At 47.3% G+C, this 22,912-nt stretch overlaps 7 protein-coding genes across 7 annotated transcripts; 3 read left to right on the top strand and 4 right to left on the bottom strand.

Moving 5' to 3' along the window:
• Positions 1–67: 67 nt before the first annotated feature.
• On the top strand, positions 68–3,479 carry F4812DRAFT_469635 (APG9-domain-containing protein; the record flags this gene model as incomplete). The annotated part of the gene is made up of 2 exons (XM_047938891.1): positions 68–1,492; positions 1,545–3,479. The coding sequence occupies 2 exons, from the start codon at positions 68–70 to the stop codon at positions 2,883–2,885; spliced, it is 2,766 nt and encodes a 921-aa protein (XP_047785297.1). The 3' UTR covers positions 2,886–3,479.
• F4812DRAFT_448467 (homocitrate synthase) lies at positions 3,415–6,166 on the bottom strand. Its single transcript, XM_047935864.1, has 15 exons — positions 5,991–6,166; positions 5,803–5,920; positions 5,694–5,745; positions 5,628–5,635; positions 5,456–5,556; positions 5,383–5,398; positions 5,145–5,327; positions 4,963–5,096; positions 4,878–4,905; positions 4,771–4,825; positions 4,657–4,709; positions 4,493–4,599; positions 4,347–4,441; positions 4,037–4,204; positions 3,415–3,977 (listed from the first exon to the last, which is right to left on the bottom strand). The coding sequence occupies exons 1-15, from the start codon at positions 6,021–6,023 to the stop codon at positions 3,866–3,868; spliced, it is 1,263 nt and encodes a 420-aa protein (XP_047785296.1). The 5' UTR covers positions 6,024–6,166; the 3' UTR covers positions 3,415–3,865.
• A 2,845-nt stretch (positions 6,167–9,011) lies between these two features.
• On the top strand, positions 9,012–10,443 carry F4812DRAFT_464193 (mitochondrial RNA-splicing protein MRS3; the record flags this gene model as incomplete). Its single annotated transcript, XM_047938322.1, has 7 exons — positions 9,012–9,209; positions 9,268–9,303; positions 9,364–9,499; positions 9,575–9,667; positions 9,741–9,797; positions 9,865–10,336; positions 10,407–10,443. The coding sequence occupies 7 exons, from the start codon at positions 9,012–9,014 to the stop codon at positions 10,441–10,443; spliced, it is 1,029 nt and encodes a 342-aa protein (XP_047785295.1).
• A 1,068-nt stretch (positions 10,444–11,511) lies between these two features.
• F4812DRAFT_448459 (DnaJ-domain-containing protein) lies at positions 11,512–13,934 on the bottom strand. The gene is made up of 3 exons (XM_047935863.1): positions 12,726–13,934; positions 11,900–12,666; positions 11,512–11,850 (listed from the first exon to the last, which is right to left on the bottom strand). The coding sequence occupies exons 1-2, from the start codon at positions 13,713–13,715 to the stop codon at positions 12,088–12,090; spliced, it is 1,569 nt and encodes a 522-aa protein (XP_047785294.1). The 5' UTR covers positions 13,716–13,934; the 3' UTR covers positions 11,512–11,850; positions 11,900–12,087.
• Positions 13,935–14,422: 488 nt separating this feature from the next.
• On the top strand, positions 14,423–15,553 carry F4812DRAFT_453867 (uncharacterized protein; the record flags this gene model as incomplete). The annotated part of the gene is made up of 2 exons (XM_047936542.1): positions 14,423–15,081; positions 15,169–15,553. 2 exons carry the CDS (start codon positions 14,423–14,425, stop codon positions 15,551–15,553), a joined length of 1,044 nt encoding a protein of 347 aa, XP_047785293.1.
• A 52-nt stretch (positions 15,554–15,605) lies between these two features.
• F4812DRAFT_448456 (vacuole morphology and inheritance protein) lies at positions 15,606–19,506 on the bottom strand. The gene is made up of 9 exons (XM_047935862.1): positions 19,100–19,506; positions 18,851–19,013; positions 18,594–18,761; positions 17,857–18,526; positions 16,925–17,805; positions 16,742–16,860; positions 16,593–16,672; positions 16,365–16,524; positions 15,606–16,232 (listed from the first exon to the last, which is right to left on the bottom strand). Exons 1-9 carry the CDS (start codon positions 19,165–19,167, stop codon positions 15,878–15,880), a joined length of 2,664 nt encoding a protein of 887 aa, XP_047785292.1. The 5' UTR covers positions 19,168–19,506; the 3' UTR covers positions 15,606–15,877.
• A 2,713-nt stretch (positions 19,507–22,219) lies between these two features.
• Positions 22,220–22,549, bottom strand: F4812DRAFT_464189 (uncharacterized protein; the record flags this gene model as incomplete). The annotated part of the gene is made up of 3 exons (XM_047938321.1): positions 22,220–22,241; positions 22,311–22,435; positions 22,502–22,549. The coding sequence occupies 3 exons, from the start codon at positions 22,547–22,549 to the stop codon at positions 22,220–22,222; spliced, it is 195 nt and encodes a 64-aa protein (XP_047785291.1).
• Positions 22,550–22,912: the final 363 nt, after the last annotated feature.

Here is a 22,912-nt window from a genome sequence, read left to right as displayed (position 1 = left end):
GAAGATATCCTATTGAATTCGACAACGCCTATGAGCCCATCTATGAACCCATCTATGAGCCGATACGATGCCTCCGAACCTCTTCTCTCGCCTCGTACCCTCTGGCGACGATAGACCCTTATACGACCGACTTAGAAATGCTCAAGATGACGACGTCGAAAGTAGAGCCGGTCTCGACTTAGACGAAGAGAACTTAGCCCAGCATTTCCAAGAAGATGATCTAGCCCACGCCGGTGGTGCTGGCCTCGACGATAGTCGCATCTCTACCCCACGCAGCCCTATCGCTACCGCAAGTAAAGCTCGTCGCGGCCCTGCTAGAGTAAACCCACACGATGCGAGATCACGATGGCTTCCGCCAGAGGATGAGATGGATAACGATGTCCCCGCCTCTCTTCTGGTAGAAGGTCTTGATGCCACCACGTCCAAACCAAACAAACAGAGGACAAGTCCTCGGCCTGCACGAAACTCCACCAGACGTTACTCTGCGGACAAGAGGATACAAGCGCAGTGGGAAACTGCACAGGCGCGTCAGAGGCTTCACCAAGACGAAGAATATGGCCCATCAACTGCCGAACCCCAAAGAGGCGGCACCGTGAGAAGCCCGGGATTTATAGGCAGTCCCAAAGACAAGGCCATGTTTAGATGGGCCAATGTCTCTAATCTAGACGTTTTCATTAGGGACGTCTACGACTACTATCTAGGAGCGGGCATGTGGTGTATCTTGCTCGACAGGTTTCTGCACTTATTGAAAGTCGTCTTTGTTGCGACTTTACTTACCCTGTTATCGCAGTGTATAGATTACAGCAAGATCCGCGATAGTAAGAACTTGTCGCAGATCATGATTCCCCAGTGTACCAAGCACATGTGGGGGATATGGAACTTGAGCCTTTGGGTTTGTAGTTTTTACTTTGTCTGGAAGAGCATTCAGTGGATTCTTGACATACCGCGCTTGATGCACATCCGCGATTTCTTCGTCTACCTCCTGGAGATCCCCGAAGAGGATATGCAAACTGTCTCGTGGCAGGATGTCGTGGCCAAGATTACCGCCTTACGCGATGAGAATGTGAAAACCGCTACCAATATTACCCCATCGCAGCGCCGTTTCTTGTCTAAACAGCTGGGACAGCACATTGCAAGCCAGTCGAAAGAAAGGCTTGATGCTCATGATATCGCGAACAGGCTGATGAGGCGGGAGAACTACATCATCGCCCTGTTCAACAAGGATATACTAGATCTTACAGCCCCGATTCCCTTTCTACGAAATCGGCAGCTGTTCTCCAAATCTCTCGAGTGGACGGTCCAGTTTGGGGTTCTAGACCTTGTTTTCAACGAGGGCGGTCAGGTTCACCAACGAGTTCTCAAATCCGACCACCGTGGACACCTTAGTAGGGAAATGCAGACGAGATTTATATTTGCGGCAGTGATGAATCTCATATTCGCCCCGTTCGCAGCATCCGCCCTCCTTATTGACTTCATCTTCACGTACTACAATGTAAGTAATCTTGAAGAAGACATAAAATGTATTATGCTTACCTACTTCCCAGGAATTCAAAACCAATACTTCATCTCTGGGAGCAAGGCAGTACACACCCCTTGCCAGGTGGAAATTCCGCGAGTTCAATGAGCTGCCACACTTGTTCGAAGAACGGTTGAATATGTCATATCCTTTCGCGAAACACTATATAGATCAGTTTCCAAAGAAAAAGACAGAGTCGGTTGCCCGGACAGTTCAGTTCTTTTCTGGAGCGCTCATTGCTGTTTTGGCCATTGTAGGATTCTCTGATCCCGAAATGTTTGTCGACTTTGAATTATTTCCAGGGATGAACACGTTCGCCTTCGTTGCGCTTCTCACGACGACATGGGCTGTTGCTCGCGGGATGATATCCGAAGAGAACGACGTGTTCGATCCCGAGTTTGCGATGCGGAGCGTTATCGAGTACACACATTACCAGCCAGACCAGTGGAAAGGCAGACTCCACAGCTACGAGGTCAAGGCCGAGTTCTCGGAGCTTTACAAATCGCGAATCATCATCTTTCTCGAGGAGATTATCGGCGTCTTAATCACGCCCATGGTGCTATTTTTCAGCTTACCAAAGTGCAGCGATCAAATCATCGACTTCTTCCGCGAATTCACAATCCACGTTGACGGTCTGGGCTACGTATGCTCGTTTGCCGTGTTCGACTTCCAGAAGGACCAGCGTACTACAAAGCAACAGCCAGGCAACGCAAACGATGCTCGGGAAGACTACTACGCTACTAAGCATGGAAAGATGCAAGCTTCTGTCCATGGATTTTTGGATAACTACGTCTACCATCCTAGGACCGGCCTTCCCAGCAATCATACTATGGGACCAGCCGGACGCCACCAGTTCCACCCCCCGCCCGCTTTCCCGGGCCTCATGTCGCCCACCCTCGCCGCAGACATGCACTCGTCGCGCATCGTACCTAATGAACGGGCTAGAAGCCGAGCGCCAGTACCTGGTAGAACACCGCGCTTCGGCCCAGCGGTGGCACCATCGCCAATGGCATCGATGCTCCTCGACCCGCACCACCAACCCTCCGCCTCCTTCATCGCACTGCGCACCACCCCGCAGCGAGCGCGCCAGCAGCGCGGTCTGCCCTCCGGCGACACGGATATCATCGAGGAGTCTACGGAAGACGGCATGTCGCGAAGCGTTATTCGCAGGCACGACACGGCGTTTACGGACGACGGCGATGTGGAAGAGAGCGTGGCGCGTCTCGGCGAATCTACGTGGGAAGGCTCGCCGAGGCGTGGCATCAGCCGCGAGGCGAGTAATGCTACCGACGGGGATGATGGGCCCGGCGTGGTGACGTTGCTGAAGCAGTTCCAGCAGGCGCATCTGGATCGCAGGGGTGTTATGTGATGTACTAAGCAAGCAAGCTGGACCGGGTCGGGCGTTTTGTTGTTGGAATGACTTGCTTGCGTGGTGGCCTTCGCATCAGTCTAGCAAGTATGATGGTTAAATTAGTCTGGATCGACTAATATGATATACGTACCTAATGTAACATGACGCAGCGGGTTATGAAGGCAAGGGAAATGGAAACGGAAACGGAGTTCAGTAGTATTTGGGTTAGGCACGGCAGTATGGTGCATTGCTTTGCATTGCTGTTATTCTTTTTCTTTTTTTCTTTTTGGATTAGGGGGTCAGGGATATATCATCAGCATCGGCACAGAGAGTAGGTAGGTATCCATCGTGCCAGTAGCAATGAGTGTCATACACATAAATAAAATAAGTAAAATCAACTCTCTATATTGTCGTACATGGATGGTATGTAGGAGGTACCTATAGTGGACGTAATCACAATCACACTTCGTGTTAAATCGATGAGCGAGACTACTTCATCCCCTATAAGAAGTTCATGTTTGGTAGATTTAGGTACCTAAGTAAGTAAGTTGCTATATTCACTTGATGAATCCCTATCTCTATTCCTAAACCGTCTTCGGAAGCGAATCACTTTTCACTCGATTGTGAACTTTATCGAGGTATGTTAGGTATGTATAGTACAGCATGCACAGTTCAAATATCAAAACCTGAAAAGTCATCTACCTGTTAGTTATCCAAAGTTATATCTCCAAAGTTTCCGTAATAGTATACGACCGCAAACGCATCACAGATAGGTAATTTCAGAATAGATAATGTGAAATTGATCCTTGTTCCTGTTGTATACAACATAAGCCACATTATGGCCTCGTCTCATGATGCAGTAGACTTTTTTAAAACCCCCAAACCGAAGCAATGCACGCCGGACTTTTGGCCACACCCTTTTTGATGCTGACGCTTTTTTGAATACGCTCCATAATGGAAGTCACCTTTCTCTATCTTGTTCCCGCTACTAGTTCCCTTCAATTGGTATTTACCAAGTTTTGTAGATTCAAATGGAAAGTACGAATGATTGAATCAGCATCGTCGATAGCTATCGGTCGCACATCAGCCAATGCCTTGATCTTAGCCGTACTATAAACAATCTGTTAGCGATATCTTTCGCAATTTTTAGTGCTAAGATCGATACGCACCATTCCTTGACCTGGTCGTCTGTCATAGTCAGGCCAAGTTGTGTTACTCGAGTCTTGACGGCGTTCCATCCCGTTAATCGGGAAGCAAAGTGTACGTAACGCGTCAAACCGAAATCCTCGGGGTTTAAGATTTCGTAGGTGGAGGGGTTGTTCAGGATGGCTTTGGCACTGTAACATTTCGTGTTAGTACGCTGAAATACCACGAGAGGAGTCGTTGAAGGGATGAGTTAAAATTGAAAAAGCCGGGTGACCCAAGAAGCTCTCAATTATAACAAGTTGAAAGAATCTCTTGTTTCAAGGATTGACTTACTGGATACCGGCCTTGTGGGTGAAAGCACAGAAACCAGTGATGGGGTTGTTAAAGGGGGTGTTGATCTCCACCGCCTCGGCAACCATATCTTCGATCTGGGATATATTAGATTCTGCGAAGCGCTCGTTGATCAAAATTTAGCTTACCTCCTTGATCATGCTCAGCTTGTACTTGCTCTTGACGTAGTCGGGGCTAGTGACCACCATGCGTGCTAGGAAGCCACCAAGAGGGGTGATGCCGTTACGCTCGCCGACTATAACATGTCAGTAATTGCTATGTCCCATTCAGAATGCCAGCAGAAAATACTCACTTCCGAGTACACTGGTGTCAACGTGTGTTGCACCAGCCTCGAGGGCACAGAAACTGAAGTCAAGTTAGTGACCTGGAACACAATCTTTGTTTTTCTTTTCGAGTTGGAACTTACGCATTGGCAATAGCGCAGCCCGTGTCGTTGTGGAAGTGCGTCTCGATGTCGCAAGCTTAACAATTGGTCAGTAAACGTAGCGTAGAGAAATAAGATGTTAAACTCACAAACTACGCCTCTTAATGTTCGGACGAGCTGTACGGCAAGTTAGTAAGTAAGAACGAATTCTGACAGCGTGAACAAATAATATACCTCGTAGACCTGTCGTGGACTGGCGCAGCCGACGGTATCAGCAATACCGACACGGTTAACACCAATCTTGTCCACTGCGTTGTAGAGTGATAATAGATCTACTAGGTCGGATCGGAAAGAATCCTCGCTAGAAACTACACCATATTAGCGCGTGTCTTCTTCCGAGGAGATTGTCAACGTACATCGGACCTCGATGCCCTTGTCCTTGACGTATTGCACGACTTCCAAGGCAGCCTTGGTGATGAAGGCCATGTCCTTGCCATGGCTGTGCTCCCGGAGGAAATGTGATGTTCCAATGACAATATCCAGGCCATCTACACCAGTGTCGATAGCCATCTGCACATCTCGCATATCGCAACGAACGTCTACGAGTTCACGATTAGTAGGTAAAGAGTATGTGTCTTTTCGGTAGCAACCCACGAGTTAGGATTTTGGCCTTAAGAAAATGTCAGTTGAATAATCCGCACACCAATGAATATATTGGAGGTCGTACCTTGAGTCCGAGCTTGCAGATCTCAATGCAGTCCAAGCGCGATTGCTCAGAAGCAGCCGGGGATGTGAGTTCGATATAGTCGACTCCGAAGGCATCGAGAGCTACGAGGTTGACGGTTTAGCAACGTGATATAGTAGGAGACCAAGCTATAATATAAAGCAATTCAACATACCCTTAGCACTAGACAATGTATGTTAGCGGAAGCGTAGTAAGAAGACACAATATACCGGTGACGTACATGTTAATCTTGGTTTGGGTGTCGAAGTAGGCATTGGCAAATTGTTCTCCCTCTAGAACCGATTATCAGCAACTATAGGAGTTAAATCTAATACAAAAAAGAGGCTGACCTCGGAGAGTTGACTCAATGATCTTGAATCTTCCTACGTTGGACAAAAACTCGCCCGGGTTGGACTGGTAAGGATTGGACCGGCGAATAGGCGCTGTGTCATTGGTGCCATTGGTGCCCTAGAGAAATCAAATATTAACTTCGATAAACGGAAATTAGGATCATATAAGCATATATGACATGACATACATTGCTGGCCGCAGAACCATTTGTTTCACACATCTTTGCTCTCGTAATGGAAAAATAAATAAAAAATAAAAATAAAGTTGGGGAAAAAAAAAGGTGTCGCCTCTTGGGAATTGGTGACCCAGAAGAAATTTCTATTTCAGCATGCAATGAATCACATTTCGCAGTAACAGTACCCCACGTCCGCCGATCGCGGTTCCCCAGCTCAGGGTCGTACCGAATTACCACAGAGCCTGCCTAGGTAGGTACCTATGCAACAAGATCTTAGCAGGGCCAACCTGAACAATCTAAACAATGTCCGCGGGGCTATCACGTGATGCTTACCATTTAAATCCCTGCGGAATGCTTTAGCCTAGGCCGCGGTGACGTATCATAAATTGAAATTGACCAATCGTATATGCCATGTTAGCATTTCGTCTCCTAGGCCCCACCTTGCCTGCCGCAACTTTGTACATACAATACCTGAGTCAAAACAACCCCACCATCAAATACTCAAGTTACATACCTTGCAAATGCCCGTCTGCAGAGACGGCTTATGAAAAAGGAGGTCTATATCTCCTATCCCCTTTTCCCCTTTAGTCTTTGAGCGAGTAGACAGGTTCTTTCCTGATTTAGGTGATATACTGCGGAACGAACAGGGTCTCGGCTTTTGCTAGACCACCGATCTTCAGATTTGAATCTGAAAATTATAGTCAACTTGTAGGTCCCACCATTCTGCCGAAGGTCCCGTTCAACTAATCCACTTCACGCTATCTTGGCCGGCTTGGGAGGCAAAAACTTCTTAGACCTATCTAAATTTGTAAGCATACGGTATCGGAAAAGCCTCCTCTTATACTGAGATTCTTGATCCTGATAATTACCATTCCGAGTTAATTAATGATACCTTCTAAGATGATTACCATACATAAAAGGGTGTTATTAAAAGGTGCTTGCTTCATAATATCAACAACCAAATATGTATTTGCTGTAGGAATTGATACACTCCTGATTACTTATGTCTCTACCTTAAACCTGTATGCTTTTGACAGGTCACAACTTGGCTTCGTTTAACGACACGAGTTTACCGCTTCTGCGGAGCTTGTTCTAGGAAACTTATTAAAGCTATTTTTCTATTAGATAAAGCGTTAAAGAGGGTATACAACTTAATGTAAAATCGTTCATGTTGCTGTCTTATCATTGTGATTGAAAACTGATGTGAGTGAATACGTATACGTCAATCACAGATCTAACAAACAAACCAAGATAATTATTTGTGTATCTTAAGCTTCGTCATATACCACGTAGTCAAGTCCTCCTTTCAAAGTCACACATAGACTACGTGGATACGTATTAATTGATACATTTTGCACAGATGTGAAAATATTAGGGCCTTGGTAGTGTCATGGATTACGTAGTGGTGTAAGTATACGAGCACAGCGATACATCGACGACACCTTGAACATGTGAAAGGATATAAGTATCGATTCTATGCGAATGAGTGCTGGCTTAGAGAGTGGTGTCCTAGTTATAGTTCATATAATCTACATAGTAATTCAGCTAATAGAAAATAATATTATAGAATGCATAACTTGGCACTTAGATGGGAAAAGAAGTGCTATTCGACAGATGCCAAAAAGGGGAAATCTAATATCACCCACCATCGTACGATGATAGTCTGATCGATCTGTAGTATGACCGCATACCCCAGATCTGAAGGCTGCATTATGCCAGATATGAAAGCTACCTCTCGATCGGGTTCAATAAGAGATTGACGAGGATGCTGATAGGGAAAGGTTCTAGAACAAGTGTAACGAATTCAGGATGATCTAGAGCCTCTGTTTGGGTAACAAACATCCTCTGAGGAGACGGGAATCCTTGTTTGAACCGTGCCTAACTTAGTTTTATTATGAGATGTTCGTTATAGCGTTATATTTGCCATTGGTAGCTCAAACACGGGATAATTACTGTAAAGATACCTGTCCAAGGTATGTACGTAAGGTATGTATATATTTAGGCGTCGGGTTGTGACATTAGTAAACGGGTACCTAAGTAGTAATTATTTACAAGCAAACGAACGGGTTAACTATGGTTAAAGTGAGATGAGCCATAACTAGCCATTTCAGATGAAAGAAACGAGATCGCATTAGCTTAAGCCAGATACTCGGGGGAATACTAGGTAGAAACATTGGCATTGTTTCCGCTGCCGAATGCGTATAACGGATATAAAAAACAAAAAAAAAAAAAAAATGGTGAGAAAAATGGATCCTGTAAGCATCTGATTTCAGAGGGATTTGATTGATAACGGAGTTAAACTTTCGGAATGGAGAATATATTTTTTGGAAGCCCCCCCTTTTAAACAACTCACAAGCCACATAGAGAACAATGAGGCACATATGTAGTCAGCCTTAGCCTCATGAGGGCTTATCTGATGGACCGTCACGTCCGCCCTTAACCTAATCCAGGTTTAGCTTGAGTTGAGAAGGCCACGGCATCCGACGTACCCCTGCTAAACCGGCTCCGAAATGCGCTGAGAAACTTGGATCAATTTTTACTTTCAGTTGCAAGCTAGGTATCTTATCTTAGGTAGTTGCTAGGTACCACCACCACCAGCAAAAGCAGCAAAAGCACCAACCCCGAATTCAGGTCAACCTACGTATTTGAGTCGGGAAGATTTTCCACAATTTCGCAACTTGTCACTTCTCAACATCACCATAATAATTGGCGCACACAAACTTGAGGGGAATATATCTCTCGCCATTTTATACTCATTTGCAAACACGAATTCTTGCGCAATTCTTTGTGCAACTTCTTTGTTCCACTGAAATCCGCATCGTCGTCGATCCGCTGGTCCGCGGGCCTTCAATATCTCTCGCATTGGCGGCCCTCAATAAACTCCATTTCTCTTGAAGGGCGACACTAATAAGGGAAGCTTCTCCTGCTTCGCATTTCGCACATCGCCCGCTTCCCCCCTCCGACCTCACCAAAGTCGCAACCCTGGCTCTTCAACCAAAGGCCTTCGGCGAAGGCTCTGAAGCTGTGGCCAAAATGGCCCAGCCCACAATCGTTGAGCCCGTCGAGGATTACGAGTATGCATTCCTTCCTGAGGCATACCGCACAATTTCAGACAGTCAACATGACTTTTATGCAGATACTGACTTAGATCTTGTTACCAGTTATGAGTCCCTGCCCCCCAATTTCTCCCTAGCCCAAAATATGCTTGCTGGCGCCTTCGCCGGCATTGCCGTAAGCCGGATTCCACTCGCCTTTCGGAGCTGATCCGTGGTTGCTAACAGGATGGCAGGAACACACGGTTATGTATCCAATTGACGCGATCAAAGTTGGTGATTTTTTGAATCCAGCCGACTATCCGACTTAATACTAATGGGATATATTATAGACGCGAATGCAGATTCTTAGCCCGTCGGAAGCGAGTGCCTCCTACAAGGGCATGATACAGAGTACTATGCGTATAGCAAGCAGAGAGGGCGTGCTGAAGCTATGGCGAGGGATGTCAAGTGTGGTCGTCGGAGCTGGTAAGCTACCTTTTTTTTAAAAAAGAAAAAGAAAAAAACTATGGCCCAACTCATTTCTCACTATTGGACTATTAGGACCTGCGCACGCCGTATACTTTGCGACGTACGAAGCTGTCAAGCATGTCATGGGTGGTAATAGAGCTGGAGTTCACCACCCCTTAGCAGCAGGTACGCCTTGAACCCGATATCTCGGCAAAGATTATTATGTCTAATCCTCACTATTTTTTCTTTCTCCTTTTAGCAACAAGTGGGGCTTGCGCAACCATAGCCAGTGATGCACTCATGAACCCCTTTGACGGTATGTCGAGCTTCATATCTTCCATACTACCTATATATATTTACCTAGGTACTAACCCTAACGGTAGTGATCAAGCAGCGCATGCAAATCCAAGATTCGAGCAAGATGTACAGGTCTATGACCGACTGCGCTCGATACGTCTATAAGACCGAAGGCCTATCAGCCTTTTACGTCTCGTATCCGACCACCCTATCCATGACCGTACCTTTTACAGCCCTCCAGTTCCTCGCGTACGAGTCGATATCCACAGCCATGAATCCGAGTAAGAAGTACGATCCTTATACGCATTGTCTGGCAGGTGCCGTTGCTGGCGGTTTCGCCGCAGCTTTAACCACGCCAATGGACGTTATCAAGACTATGCTACAAACCCGAGGTACAGCTACCGACCCGGAACTTAGATCGGTGAATGGATTTGTGGCAGGTTGCAGGCTGCTGTACCGACGGGAGGGTCTGCGTGGGTTCTTCAAAGGAGTTCGGCCGAGAGTGGTGACTACAATGCCGAGCACAGCCATCTGCTGGTCGGCTTACGAAGCTTCCAAGTAAGTCCACTCTGATCCCGGTGTTATACTGTTTCCGAGAACGTCTTATATTCACAATTTTATGCTGTAGGGCGTACTTCATTCGCACCAACGCGTCATCGTCATGATGGGGTTGAGTCAGGCAACAATTCAGTTTTGTTTTATTAAGGTAGCTATCCATGAAGGACTCCACAAATCGGCTCCCTTTCTTTGCCGATCTTTCCCGTCATCAGGATATCTCCGAGGTACATGACCGAAGCCGAAGCCGAGGCTGCGAGTCTCGTTTCCTGCATTTATCTGGTTTCGGGTTGTTCGGGCCTAACGTGCCCTGCTGCACAAGGAACATCGAACTCGTTCCACAGGCTTACCGAAGCCGTCGCAGGCCTCATGTGGAATGCAACAATGATGATTAGTTTTCCTGGATAAACCTATCCGTTGGAGTTTTACGTGGGGTTGTTTTCCCGTGGACTTCCGAGATGTTCTACCTCTTCCGGGACACGATGCAAAGAAGAAAAAAAGATAATCCACGAGCAATCGGGAATAAGATTTTCAAAAATGGCCGGAGAGAAAAGAGGGGGGGATCATTAAGAGGGGAGGAGTGGTTCCATGTGTCTGGGTTTAGACACTGAAATCCGGAATGTACATATCACATTTGCTTTTTTCTACGTGCCATATCCTCCGACATCTTGCCTTCATTGGCCCATAGATGGGAGGAAGGATCGAAATGAATGATACTGACAAGGAGCTTTACGAAAAGCCCTGGCGTTGAACTATTTTTTTTTCTCTTCCCTTTCTTGTACAATCGTTCTTTTATTGAGGTTATGATTCATGTAAGCAACGACTTATTAATTGTTGCTAGACGAATCGGATAGAAAATTACTTGACGTTCGGAACTATGAGGTTTAGAGGGGGGCCAGGGGAGAGAGACATTTCTATGATCTGATCGTATCAGATGGTGGTGGTGGGCATATTCTTTCTTTCAGCTCAAGTCGCCGTGTATAGGTGGGTGTTTTGGTACTGGGTATTAGAGCTATGTGACAGGCGACGAAGTGATGCTGCCTACATCACAGGATAAGACGGGACGAGACGATAAATTAAAAGCTGGGTACTTGTGTTAAGTTAAGTAGGGTATATATATGTGTTATAGTATCGGCGATGTTATGTTTTGAATTGAATAATAGGATTTTTGCACCTCTAAGCCCGACTTATATGTTACTTTCTTTAACGCATATTATATCATACTGTGCTTATTATTCCACCGGAGTTCACAAATTCCAAGTCCGTTATTGAATATGCCGGCCATGATATAGGTTAGAAACAAGGAATAATAAGATAAGATTCAACTCCGCTCAAAAAGCAATCAAGTAAGTCATAACAACCTATATCAGGGCCACGGAACTGTGAATACACATCTCTCTTATACAACTAACTGTACAAGCCCATGTATATTTATTGTAAGGTATGTATATACTCACAGGGTCAAAACCAGGCAAACGAGCAAGTAAGGCCCAAACCTAGCAACAACTGCGCTTCACCTAAACGGATATTTAGCTAGGTAAATAATTAATTGTTATCTTTACTGACTTAATTTCCAGCTTTCTCAAACGCAAAAACTTGTAACGATATTCTTTGAAGACTCCACAAACCCCACAAACTCCCAACCTCCCGCCATAGACGGTTCATGCAAGAATTCTTCATCTTCTTCATCTTTGTCTCCTTCTTCACATCTTTATCTTCTCTCGTCTCTCTTCTTATGTCTCCCCTTCTTATTCTTAACCGAAGGGGAAACCACCCGGGAAACCACCGCCTCCCGAACCGAACTTGAAGTGGAATTGTTGACCGCCGCCCTGCTGAAACATGAACGGGTGTCCTTGTTGGAATGGGTTGCCCTGCTGCTGCTCGTGGGAATTAGGGTCATCGCCGCGGTCGAACCGTTCGCGCAGCTCGGGGTTGCTGAGCACCTCGTACGCCTCGTTGATAGCAGCCATCTTCTTCTCCGCCTCCTCCTTGCTCAGGCCCTGCTTCGCCGCCTTGTCGGGGTGGTGAATCTTGGTAAGTTTCCGGTAGGCCGACTTGATCTGTCGCTCGTCCGCGTCGTGAGACACGCCGAGAACCTTGTAGTAATCTTTCGTCTTGCTGCGCTTGAGAGCGACCTGGGCCTTCTGCATCAGGGGGTTTATGACATTGTTCTTGTCTGGTCTTATTTCTGCTGCTTTCTTCAGAGTCGCTACACAACTTTCGAATTCCTCGGCGTCTAATTGTGTTTTGGCCTTGTACAAGAGACCGTAGAGGGAATTTTCGTCTAGTTCTAGAGCTTTCGGACAATATATGCTAGCCTTCTTGCCATTTGCCTGTGAAAATATTAGCAACTCATCTTGAGTTTCGAGCGTTAGATAAGTAATTGTCATACCTCGTAGTAAGCCTGACAAGCAGTCTCAACTAATCTGGCCAGTAACACATTGGGTGACCGCTCCGGGATGATACCAGCTTTCTTGTACTCCTTAATCTGCTCTTCTATCTCGTTGATCAGACCCGGTTCGTCGCCGGATGGTATTAACAGCTTAACACCCGACATGGGCTGATTTCTCTCCAAGGCCTTGTTGACTTTAATTATCGTCTTATCGATGCTCTTCTCTTGTTTTAATAACTTCTTGCAGGGTTTAGACTCGGGGTCGGAGTGCAGACACTTCTTGGCCTGTCCCATTCCCTGTTCCAAATCCCCTAGAGCGTAAAACGTAGTAGCCGATATCTGTAAATGGGGGGTGGTATCGCCCGGTTTCATCTGTAGAATGTGTTGTAAGTCGCCCAGCGCCCCTTCAACTTCTCCCTTCTCGAATCGACATTTGACGCGTAGCTCTCGAAGGTTAGGAGCGCGGTTTGCGACGAGGATGGCCTCGCTGGCCTGGCTTATGCAGTCGTCCCAATTTCCCTTTTTTGCAGCTTCCTCGGCCAGCTTCGCGGCGCCCTGCGCCTCAACAAGCTTCTCGAATTCGGGGGAGCCTTGCTTATGCTTGGCTAAAATGTAGTGTTGCTTGGCTCCATCCCAATCGGCACTCCTGGCCTTTAACTTCCCCAGCTGCAAATGCGCGCCTTCGAAATCCGGCTTCAGTTGTAAGACCTTGTTGAAGTCCGAGGTGGCCTGCGACGTGCGACCGAGCGAGAGGTTGGTAGTGGCGCGTTTGAAGTAGGTAAGGTAGTCATTGGGGTCACGGGCGACAGCAGCGTCGTAGTACATAAGAGCCTCGCTAGTTTCGCCTTTGGTTAAATGTGACTGCGCCGAGGAGAGAAGATTCGAGATTGGGGTATCGGAGGGTATATCAGAGGCAGAGAGTGCTTGAACGAGGCCGGTAGAAGTGAGCGCTGTGGCTGCAAGAGCCAGCGCTGATAGAGGGACAATCATGATGAGAAAATGGATTTGGTTGGCCTGTTGGCGCGGACGCCTTCAGGTTTGTTTCTTTTTCTTCTATCTTTATCTTTTAATTGTGTTGCCGAAGCAAACGAAGGAGGTATCTAGTAATTACAGGATAGATGATGGATAGAAGTTAGGAAGTAATAGTTTGTAGAAACACAGAGAAATGTTAGAAACTCGGAAGTGAACGAAGGTATAAATGGGTTGAAAAGATACAAAAGATTAACAAGTGGCTACTACGCGCAATTCCATCCATTATCTGTTAGTTAAGTACTTATAAAGATGCTGTATTTAGGCTGTTCGGAAAATGTACCTTTCAAACAACTTTATCCCTGCATGGACAACCTGGCCACATGCAACTTCCTATGTATTTGTGTACCTTAGCTACCTCATGCATGCATTGTACGTAGGTACTATAGTACCACCACCGATCATGCGCCACATTTTTAGTATACATGTATATTTCCCCAAGCGGTAAGAGGGGCTAAAGAACCTGTCCGGGGATTTGCAGCCGATGATCGATCAAAAGCTCTACCCCACCAATGCCCCCCTTAATCCCTGCGTGTCGCGTGTAATCGACGTGTAACCTCTTCGAACGTCTCCAAATTTTGGAGCTTCACTTCAACCTTACCAAACCCCAAGGAACAAAATACAAGAGAGTCTCTTTTTTCTTTTTTTTTCTTTTCCCTTTACTCACAATGTCGCATCTCGCCCCCTCCCAAGCAGCCATCTTCTCCCCCTCCGTCGCCCGCGCCGCAGCCTCTACCGCAAAAGATTGGTCTTACATCGACACCTGGCTGCGTAGCATCTTCTCCAATTCTTCCTCTTCCTCTTCTTCTTCCTCTTCGTCCCGTCGCCCGCCCCATTTCGAACGCAACCCCGAAACCCTCAAGGCCCTCCTCGCCCTGGCCGCCGCCAACGAAGCCGCCGACGACCACCGCGAGCAGCTCTTCCGCGTCGAGCAGGCCGCCCTCGACGAGATACGCGCCGCGGAAAAGGACCGCGAGGACCGAAGACAGCGTGTAGAAGCGCAAAAGCAAAACCAACAAGGCTATGAAGGAGAAGAACAAGAACAAGAAGAAACAACAATAGACCCCGAAATCCTCGCCTCCGACCTCCTCTCCGCCCTCGAAGCCAACCTCTCCAAAGACGGCGCCGCCGCCCTCGAAGCCATGGCCGCCGTCGCCGCCGAGCTCGGCGTCGCCTACCCGACCCCGGAGGTCCTCGGGTCCCAGTTCGTCGAGCTGCAGGGCCGCGCCCTCGAGCTCGAGGACGGCCTCGAACGCGTCGATCTGTTGCGCCGGTACCTCGACCGCGAGGCCGCGCGCGCCGAGGCCTTCCTCGCTGAGCTGCGGCAGTCTACGTCTAACAACGCTCCTAATCTAAACGATAGCACTATGAGTATCGCTGGTGGTGGAAGTGGTGGTGGTAGTGGTGGTGGCAGCAGCAGCATATTCGCCCTCCCTCCCGATCTCCCCCGGCAGAACCTCGAGCTCCAGCGCCTCGTGAAGAGCACGTCCTCGCGCCTGCCGGAGCTCACGCAACAAGTACTCTCCCTGGAGAAAACCGTCGGCATTCCCAGCGTTACCGTCGAGGACGTGCGCGCGGACGAGGAAGCGTATCTAGACTTGCTCGCTCGGAAGAAGGACCTCGACGCCCAGGTGCGCGCCTTTGCGGGACTGCCGCCCGACGTCGAGGCCGCGCGCGCCGAGCTGGAGGCCCTCCGCGCCGAGCTCCGGGATGCGACGGAGCGGCGAGATGAGAATTTCGAAAAGTTGGTGGAGCGCGAGAGTCCGGTCAAGGTCAGGAGGAGACCCAGATTAGATTAGGACTGCCATAGACTTCAAAGGAGCTGTAAATACGCATAATACACACGCTTATACTGGTCCCTAAAGCAACGTGAATATACGTGTATCTATGTATGAACGCCATTATTACCATTACTATTTGTATGTGCTCTTCAGGTATCCCCCCTCCGCTGTACAAATGATGATAGTACTCGATACAAGACATACATGATGATCTAACGAAGCGCTTCTACAAAAATCACCTTCCTCGTGGTACAACAAGTTAGCATCTCAATATCTCGCATACCCTTCTATAATGATGTAAACAAGTGATCGCACAATCCGACGCCATAATCTACTCCAACTCTATTGTTGCTGTGATCGTTTCCCTCTACCAGAAACCGACGCGCCAAGTCGTCCGAACTGTTTTCCTAAACTCGAACGCTTCGGCGGTGGGGCAGCAGGTGGTATCGAGTCTTTCGGCGATACGGCTGGGATGGGCGCCGGCCGTGGAGGTTCCCTTTCCGTGATGCGTAGTCCGCCGAAGTCTGGCCCGTCGTCGAGATTCCTGCCGTTCAGCATCCTCTGTGCTCGCCTCGCCTTGTCCTGTACGCTCCTGAACTTTTCCAAGAGCTGGTCCCACCTAATCGTGTTGTCTTCGCGGCCCTTACCTAACCTGTTCGGGCGGTCATAATTTGAACTACTAGGTGTAGCGGCAGGACTAATAACGCATGAAGAATAAGTGTCATGGACGCTTTTGGAACGAGGGTGATAGCTTTGGTAAGAGGAGACGGCTTCGGCTACTAAACCTTGCCGAGAAGTTGTTAGGGGAGCAGTGAGGCATGGTACATACGGTCGAGGCCCGATTTGCAAGTATCCTATCGAGCTTACGCTGTTCAATCTGTTTTTGAGTGCGGCAAAGGCAGAGGACTGCGGCAAAAGCATCAAAATTCCATATAGACATTTGTAGAGGTACGGGTATTTCTCGGGCTCGAGAAGCTGTAGTCGAAGATCTGGTAGCCCAACGGCGTCTTATTAACATATCTTTGTCAATTGCAGGCTCGGAATTGGGTTAACTCACATGTGAAAACAGGGGACTCGATCAGCTGGACAAGCTTGTCGATCTGAATAAGAATATTAACTGTCATCTCCAGCTCCGCACTTGTCTATATTAGTAAATTGACCACCTAGGTAGTTACTATAAATATACTCTTATTTGGCTTCACTTACAAGATCTGTAGGAGATTATATGCAGCCTCGTACGCCTGAGCGAGTAGACATAGGGAAAAAGTCGCCACCGCATTATAACACCAAGAGCGAAATAGGGCGACGAAGAAGGTTTGGCCTTCCTATAACAATAGTGAGCAATACGCAAATCATAATTTCATTAGGTGGCTAAACAGCCTTCATTACCTTGGTTTCTAGATTCCTTAACCGTTTCCTGAGGTCAGCCAACTCCGGCGCCGTAATGAGATTGTTGTTGAGGTTCTGCACCATAATGCTGGCAAACTCGACATCCTCTTCTTTTTCGATCGCTTCGGCTAAAGTACGATATATCCTCTCGGGACTCAAAGTCATGCACAATTGGCGGATAATTAGGTTCCCTCGAGTCTCTAATAACTTTCTATCAGTGGAGAAAAGCTGTAGGAGGCTGACCATGAAGTTTGAAAAATAGTCGTCTTCGCTGTTTCTCGATATTTGCGATAGTAGTTGCAAGTCTTTGGTTACGACAGCTTCTGCTGGATCAGAAAGTGTCTTGAGGAGGGCGGGAAATGTCCCGTCATTGAACGCAACGATCTTTCTAGGTGCTTTTCGATGCAACATAATAAGCCAAGTTAGTGCAGCAACACGAGTTGCCTCGTGGTCGTTCAAAAATAGTAAGGTAAGAGAATTGACGGCAGCAGCATAATCCAAGTCCGGCTGGGGCTGGGCTTGTTGGGCGGGCGTTGATGCTCGGCGATGCTGAGCTGGCGTGGGACTACGTAGATCGATTTCGCGATTGCTCGACAAGGAGGCTCGCGTACTAGACACTCCCTCGGGGCGGTCAGTAGCAGGTGCAGAGAGTCGTGACGTCGATTGACCAGGGGAGACTTCGTTTTCATCCGCCAGAGAAACAACGTATTCCATGAGCGACGTGTTCACCCTTGTCGCAGCTAGCCGAATCGACTCGACCCCGCTAGCCATCGCTGGGAGGAGATGAGCTAATATTTTGGGAGTAAACGGTAAGACCTCTTCGGGGCAGATGTCTAGAAAGGAGACTATCCATCGCAGACTCTCTAGGAGACTATCTTCCTCTATCTCAATATTAGAATCTGCAATGATATCATTCGGCCAAGAACACGTACCCAGTGGAGAGTCAAGCGTCGCGGTGAGAATCTCAAGAATGGCCTTATAGTTGATCTGCACATCCTGCCCCGGAATCCAGTCGTCCTCGCTGCTGACTTCATCATCGTCCTCATTAGCAGTAGCAGATCCCGCTTCATCAGCATCGTCCGCCTGACGCATACTACCGCTGTCGACAGAGTCCTCTCGTTTTCTCTTTCCCTCCCCCTTTGATTTCCTGCTTTCGGCGATCCCTTTCTTTACTCGGGAAATCCTCTTGATCTCGTTCAAGAACTTATCCAGACAGGCTTGGGTGGCCGCATGAACATCGGCATTGTTGCCGCTGACAAACTTGAGCAAGCCTCCCAGGAACTCGGGTAGGTACGTAACCAATTCGAGGTCTGGAATCGAGTCAAGCAGAGTAATCCATCCAACAAGGAACGTTCTAGTAAACGGGTTCATAACCCATATCCGTTCTTTGAGGAGGGGGATAAAATCCGGCAGGGAGAAAGCTGTTGGAAGGTTTAAATTTGGTGAAGTGATTGAGCCAGAGTCCTTGGCTTCATAAGGTGGGGGCTGTTCACTCTCAAGCACGGACACATATGTAGCTGCAGACTCAGAGACGATGTCCTTGATAAGGCGATCGAGAAGTTCGGCGCCATTTTTCACAGAGAGTTCGGAGTCTGCGCCTAGCTGCAGTAGAGAGAGTGAATGTCAGGCTAACGAAAAAGAAGTCTCAGATGGAGGGGGGCGTGAGTACCTTGCATAGAGCATCAAATATATGATTAAAATACTTCAAAATCTCCCCCTTGGCGACTTTGGCAATGTTGTACATAGATTCGCAAGCATAATAGCGAACACGAGCATCTTGGTCTGTGAAACAAGCCAGTACAGGCGGTACTATCACTTCGAGGTATCTCGGTAATTCCTTAGAATGGGTCAGATTGAACAGTATCAGGAGGCAACAAAAGGTTTCTGAACAAGGGGATAGAAGAGAAGGGGAGGGAGGAAACATACTGGGCCGAGGGCAATCGCGGCGGCAGCCAGACCTATCAAGCCTCCGTTGCGCGCATGAGGTTGGTGGACAGCATAAGCATATTCGTTACACAACTGCTCGAGGATATCCTTAACCCTATTGTAGTCCTTGAGAACTACAAGCTCTCGGATGGAGCGTTCGAGCCTGTTTATAAGTTAACGAAAGCTAACTCGACATCAAATTCAAGGTATTTTAGATATTTATCCAGGGAGACGAGACTCGGAACATACTCAAGGGCGCCGGTCTTCCTCTTGTCATATAGCTTGTCGTTAAGAAGGCGCTGGACGTTGGGTTCCATCGTTGCGTTCTCGTCTCAGCACCGCAAGTCACGTTACCATGCCGCGCCGAGATGTAGATAAGGGTATTTTGGTAGTTCATCAACAGCGCTGAATGGGAGATATCTGATTAAATATTTCAAGTGTGGTTTAGACGGACGAATTGACGATAATGAATATCTGATAATAAGACTTGATAGAAAAAAGAAGAGAAAAGCAAAGCAAAGGGCAAAAAAAAGGCAAAAAGCAAGTCGAATTACAATATTGTTTTGGATATTCTATCAAAGTAACCTGGAATCAGAACCTTGCCGAAGTACGTAACTACGTTGAGGTGACCTGCAAGGCAAGGCAAGGCAAGGCAAGGCTGAGAGGATGAAGCGTTCAATGAATGATGATGTATGTGTATTGTGAGGGGCGAATTGAAATAAGTGATTACAGCTTTGCTGCGGGTTCAATTCGACCGTGCAAGGATTAAAGTTTGGCGGGGCAGCGGGGGGCAACACTACCTAGGTACCTAAGGTAAGCTGCGTAGCTGCTAGCATACAGTATACTACCTTAGGTATGTACTACATAGTACCTACAATACATCATACGTAAACAGCTGACTGCTAAGTCCTGACTCCTGACTGCTGACCGCTAAAGGCTGACGAGGCTGAACCTTCTAATCTCTAAAGTCTACATAATATGTACATAGGTACCTGTAACTTGTAAGCGCTTCTACTATGTACAGTAGGTACATTAACCATCGAAAGGCACTTTGCTTATCAGCGTGATATGACATCTGCGCCAAGGTTCCCTAAGCCAGTGCCCTGGGACCAGACGAACGTCCCCCAATTCTCGCAGCTAAAAGGCAGTTAAAGTTTTGGCCTACGGAAACGTGCAGATTCTTGCGCATAGCGCGCTTTGATCGAAATTCAAGCTTAACATCATTCCATTCGCTTCGCTCCAAAAGCACGTATTTCTTAACCATCATATTTATTTGGAAATGCGAAATAGTAAGGCAACGGGATATCTGGGAATACATTATTGGCAACGGTTTCAGGAAGAAGGGGAAATAATAAAATAGAAAGATTACATGTCGATGTACGAAGGACCTTGGAGAAAAAGGGTGCCTGTCGTTAGGAGTCAACAAGAAAATCATTCGATTATCTTTCTTCTTCTCTCTACGTTGACCAAGATGAACATGTCAGTTTCTCTTGGCTTCGTAGGATGTCAGAATACAGGGTACATCCCGCCGACGGAAGCAAGAAACGTCCTACCTGCATACATGACGAGGATAAAGAAAGGAGAGTGAGAAAGTGAGAATACTCTGCCCAATCTTGGAGTTTTTTTTTGGGGGTTTTTTTTTTTTTTTTTCTTAACCGCTGTAGCCACCAAAAGTAGTCGGCTACCCGCGGGTTCGCGTTCGTTTATTATTATTCGCCGACTATTTCGACCGGCGTGTAATACCCCTGGATAAGGGTTTCTTCTAAGTCGGGCGTGTGTTCCCGCGTGCTGGTAGGGTCAAGTGATATGTTAAAAAAAAAATCGAATTCGGCAAGTTTTCCCAATTGATAAATGACGCGACGTCGAGCACAGCCCTAGATATATTAGGTACATCCCTACCATATGTATTGATATGTAGGTATTGTGAGGGTTAGATAGGGTCAGACAGAGCATATCCCCTCTGCCGTGTAGGTACTACGTGAGAAATATTTCCGCATGTATAATGACGCAGCAAAATTGCTACATACGACGGGAGCGTCCGTTGTGGTCGTTGTTATTGTTGTACTGGGGCTACCTAGATCTTCAGATGAGCCCAATTTATCTGAAGATCCGACTACTGGGATACCCGCTGCTCATTACTTATACTAGACTGTTTAGACAAGTTCGTACACATACATAGATTGGATAGATGTACTTCACATGAACACTGTGCGTGATGAATGCTACGGCTTTGGTAAGTAGTAGTTTGTTGAAAACTTCGATATAGCATCACTGTTATAACAACGTCTGATTCAGAGTCAAATAAATAGGCGGGGTAGATTTAAGATGTGTGCCTGGCTTGGGCCTCAATGTTGTTTCGTTGGCGGATAATACCGTTCCTTTCCTTCTGGGTAAGTATACCCTTTTATTCTATCAATTCTCATATTTTATTTTTATCTTAGCCTTCTTGTCTTCATTACCTTGCCCCCCTATTATGCGAAGTACGTCTAATACCATAATTCCTTGCAGGTGTTGTGTTGTATCATCTACGTCACTTCTCAACTTTTTTCCTTTTCTTTCCTTTCTATTTTCTTTTTCCTTCTTTCTATTAATTTTACGAGTAAATTCTTTGCTGAAACATGATTCATCAATTATTCATGCACCCAATACTAATACGTTTTCTAATAAGCCGAACTGACTCCAAGTCGAAGCTAAGCCATCACGCCTGTACACCCCCTTTTTGGGTAAGCCGCATCAAACTGGCGAAACCCAGGATCCGATCAGCTGGTATACCTTATAGCTATGTCACATCGGATATAAGTAAATTTGCTGCTTGGGACTACTTCTAAAGTAACATTGTTGGATACCTAGGTGTACTTCATACCTGAGCACGACCTTGGAATCGGGGTTTGGGAATTGGGTATCTGCTGATCTTGGTAACGACAGTAAGATGTGGTCCCTTCCCCCTTTCCGCCCCTCGAACGGAGAATTCTGAAGTAGCCAATAATGAAGATGAGGCGGCCCATCCAAAACAAGAACAAAAAAAAGGGTAACCTATTAATGTACTCTTAACTGGCATACACGGTGGCTTTACTAATAATTCTACTTGGTGCGTTAAAGAAGAAGAAGATTGGAAAATGAGAGAAAAGTTGCCAGTTGCTCTGCCTGACTTGTCCCGGTATATTCCGCTTCTCGTCCACGATCATGTGCGCACCGCGATGGTGACGTCGATACTACGGCATCATTACCCACGCGCTTTTCTCCCGCCAGCTCCTTCGCCCAGTCCCCCACCCAACGCGGTTCATAATTCCCCATCTTCAGCCAACCTGAGACCATCGCCTTATGATCTATCACAAAGGGGCCCCCGTCTAGAGCTTCAGTTCCCGGCCTCTATAAAGCGGCGCTCGCGCCACTATCGCACCTGTGTCAGCCCATGCGGGAACTGCTGATTGGACGGGGACAGCCCCGGATCCTCTTTTACTTTTCCTGGCCGCTGTCGTTTTTCTTCTGGTCTGAGTCGCTCTTCCGCCAGGATCCGTCCGAGCCATCGCCCTTCTGATCCTTGTTGTTTCGGGCGGCCATATCTGCACGCTTTGCGAAGGGGTCCTGCTCCCGTAGTAAGTATCAGTAAGCAAGCCATCGATGGAAACTAGTAGATCATGGCGTAAGTACGTTCTTCCCGCGGGACTTAGCAATCCGCGTGGCTGACTTCTCGTCCATCTTTGTTGGTCCCATATCGTAAAGAAAAAGATCAAAACCTCCCAAAAACTGGAGAAACCGAAAGTGTATACGTTGAAGAACGACCCAACCTTACGCACTCAGAAACAAGCACAACCCAGGACGACTAAACGGTAGATGATAAGAGGAGTGCAGAGTTTGAAACAGCGAGGGAAGACCAGAATATATAGTCCAGGCCGTGCTCCTGAAAACAGACCGGTCTACTAGCCTTTCCAAATTTGAAGCAACCTGCCAGGGTCACACCGTATTTGCTTTTTTCACTTTACACTCTGCTAAAGATATCGTGGTTGTACACGAGGCAAGGCTTGTCTCTTCGTTCCCAACGCATCACTGGCCGCGGCATCT

Source organism: Daldinia caldariorum (genome assembly GCF_022478825.1).
Source record: "Daldinia caldariorum strain CBS 122874 unplaced genomic scaffold F4812scaffold_33, whole genome shotgun sequence".
NCBI lineage: Eukaryota > Fungi > Ascomycota > Sordariomycetes > Xylariales > Hypoxylaceae > Daldinia > Daldinia caldariorum.
Note: the sequence above shows the minus strand (reverse complement) of the source record. Positions and strands in the feature narration are given on the sequence as shown.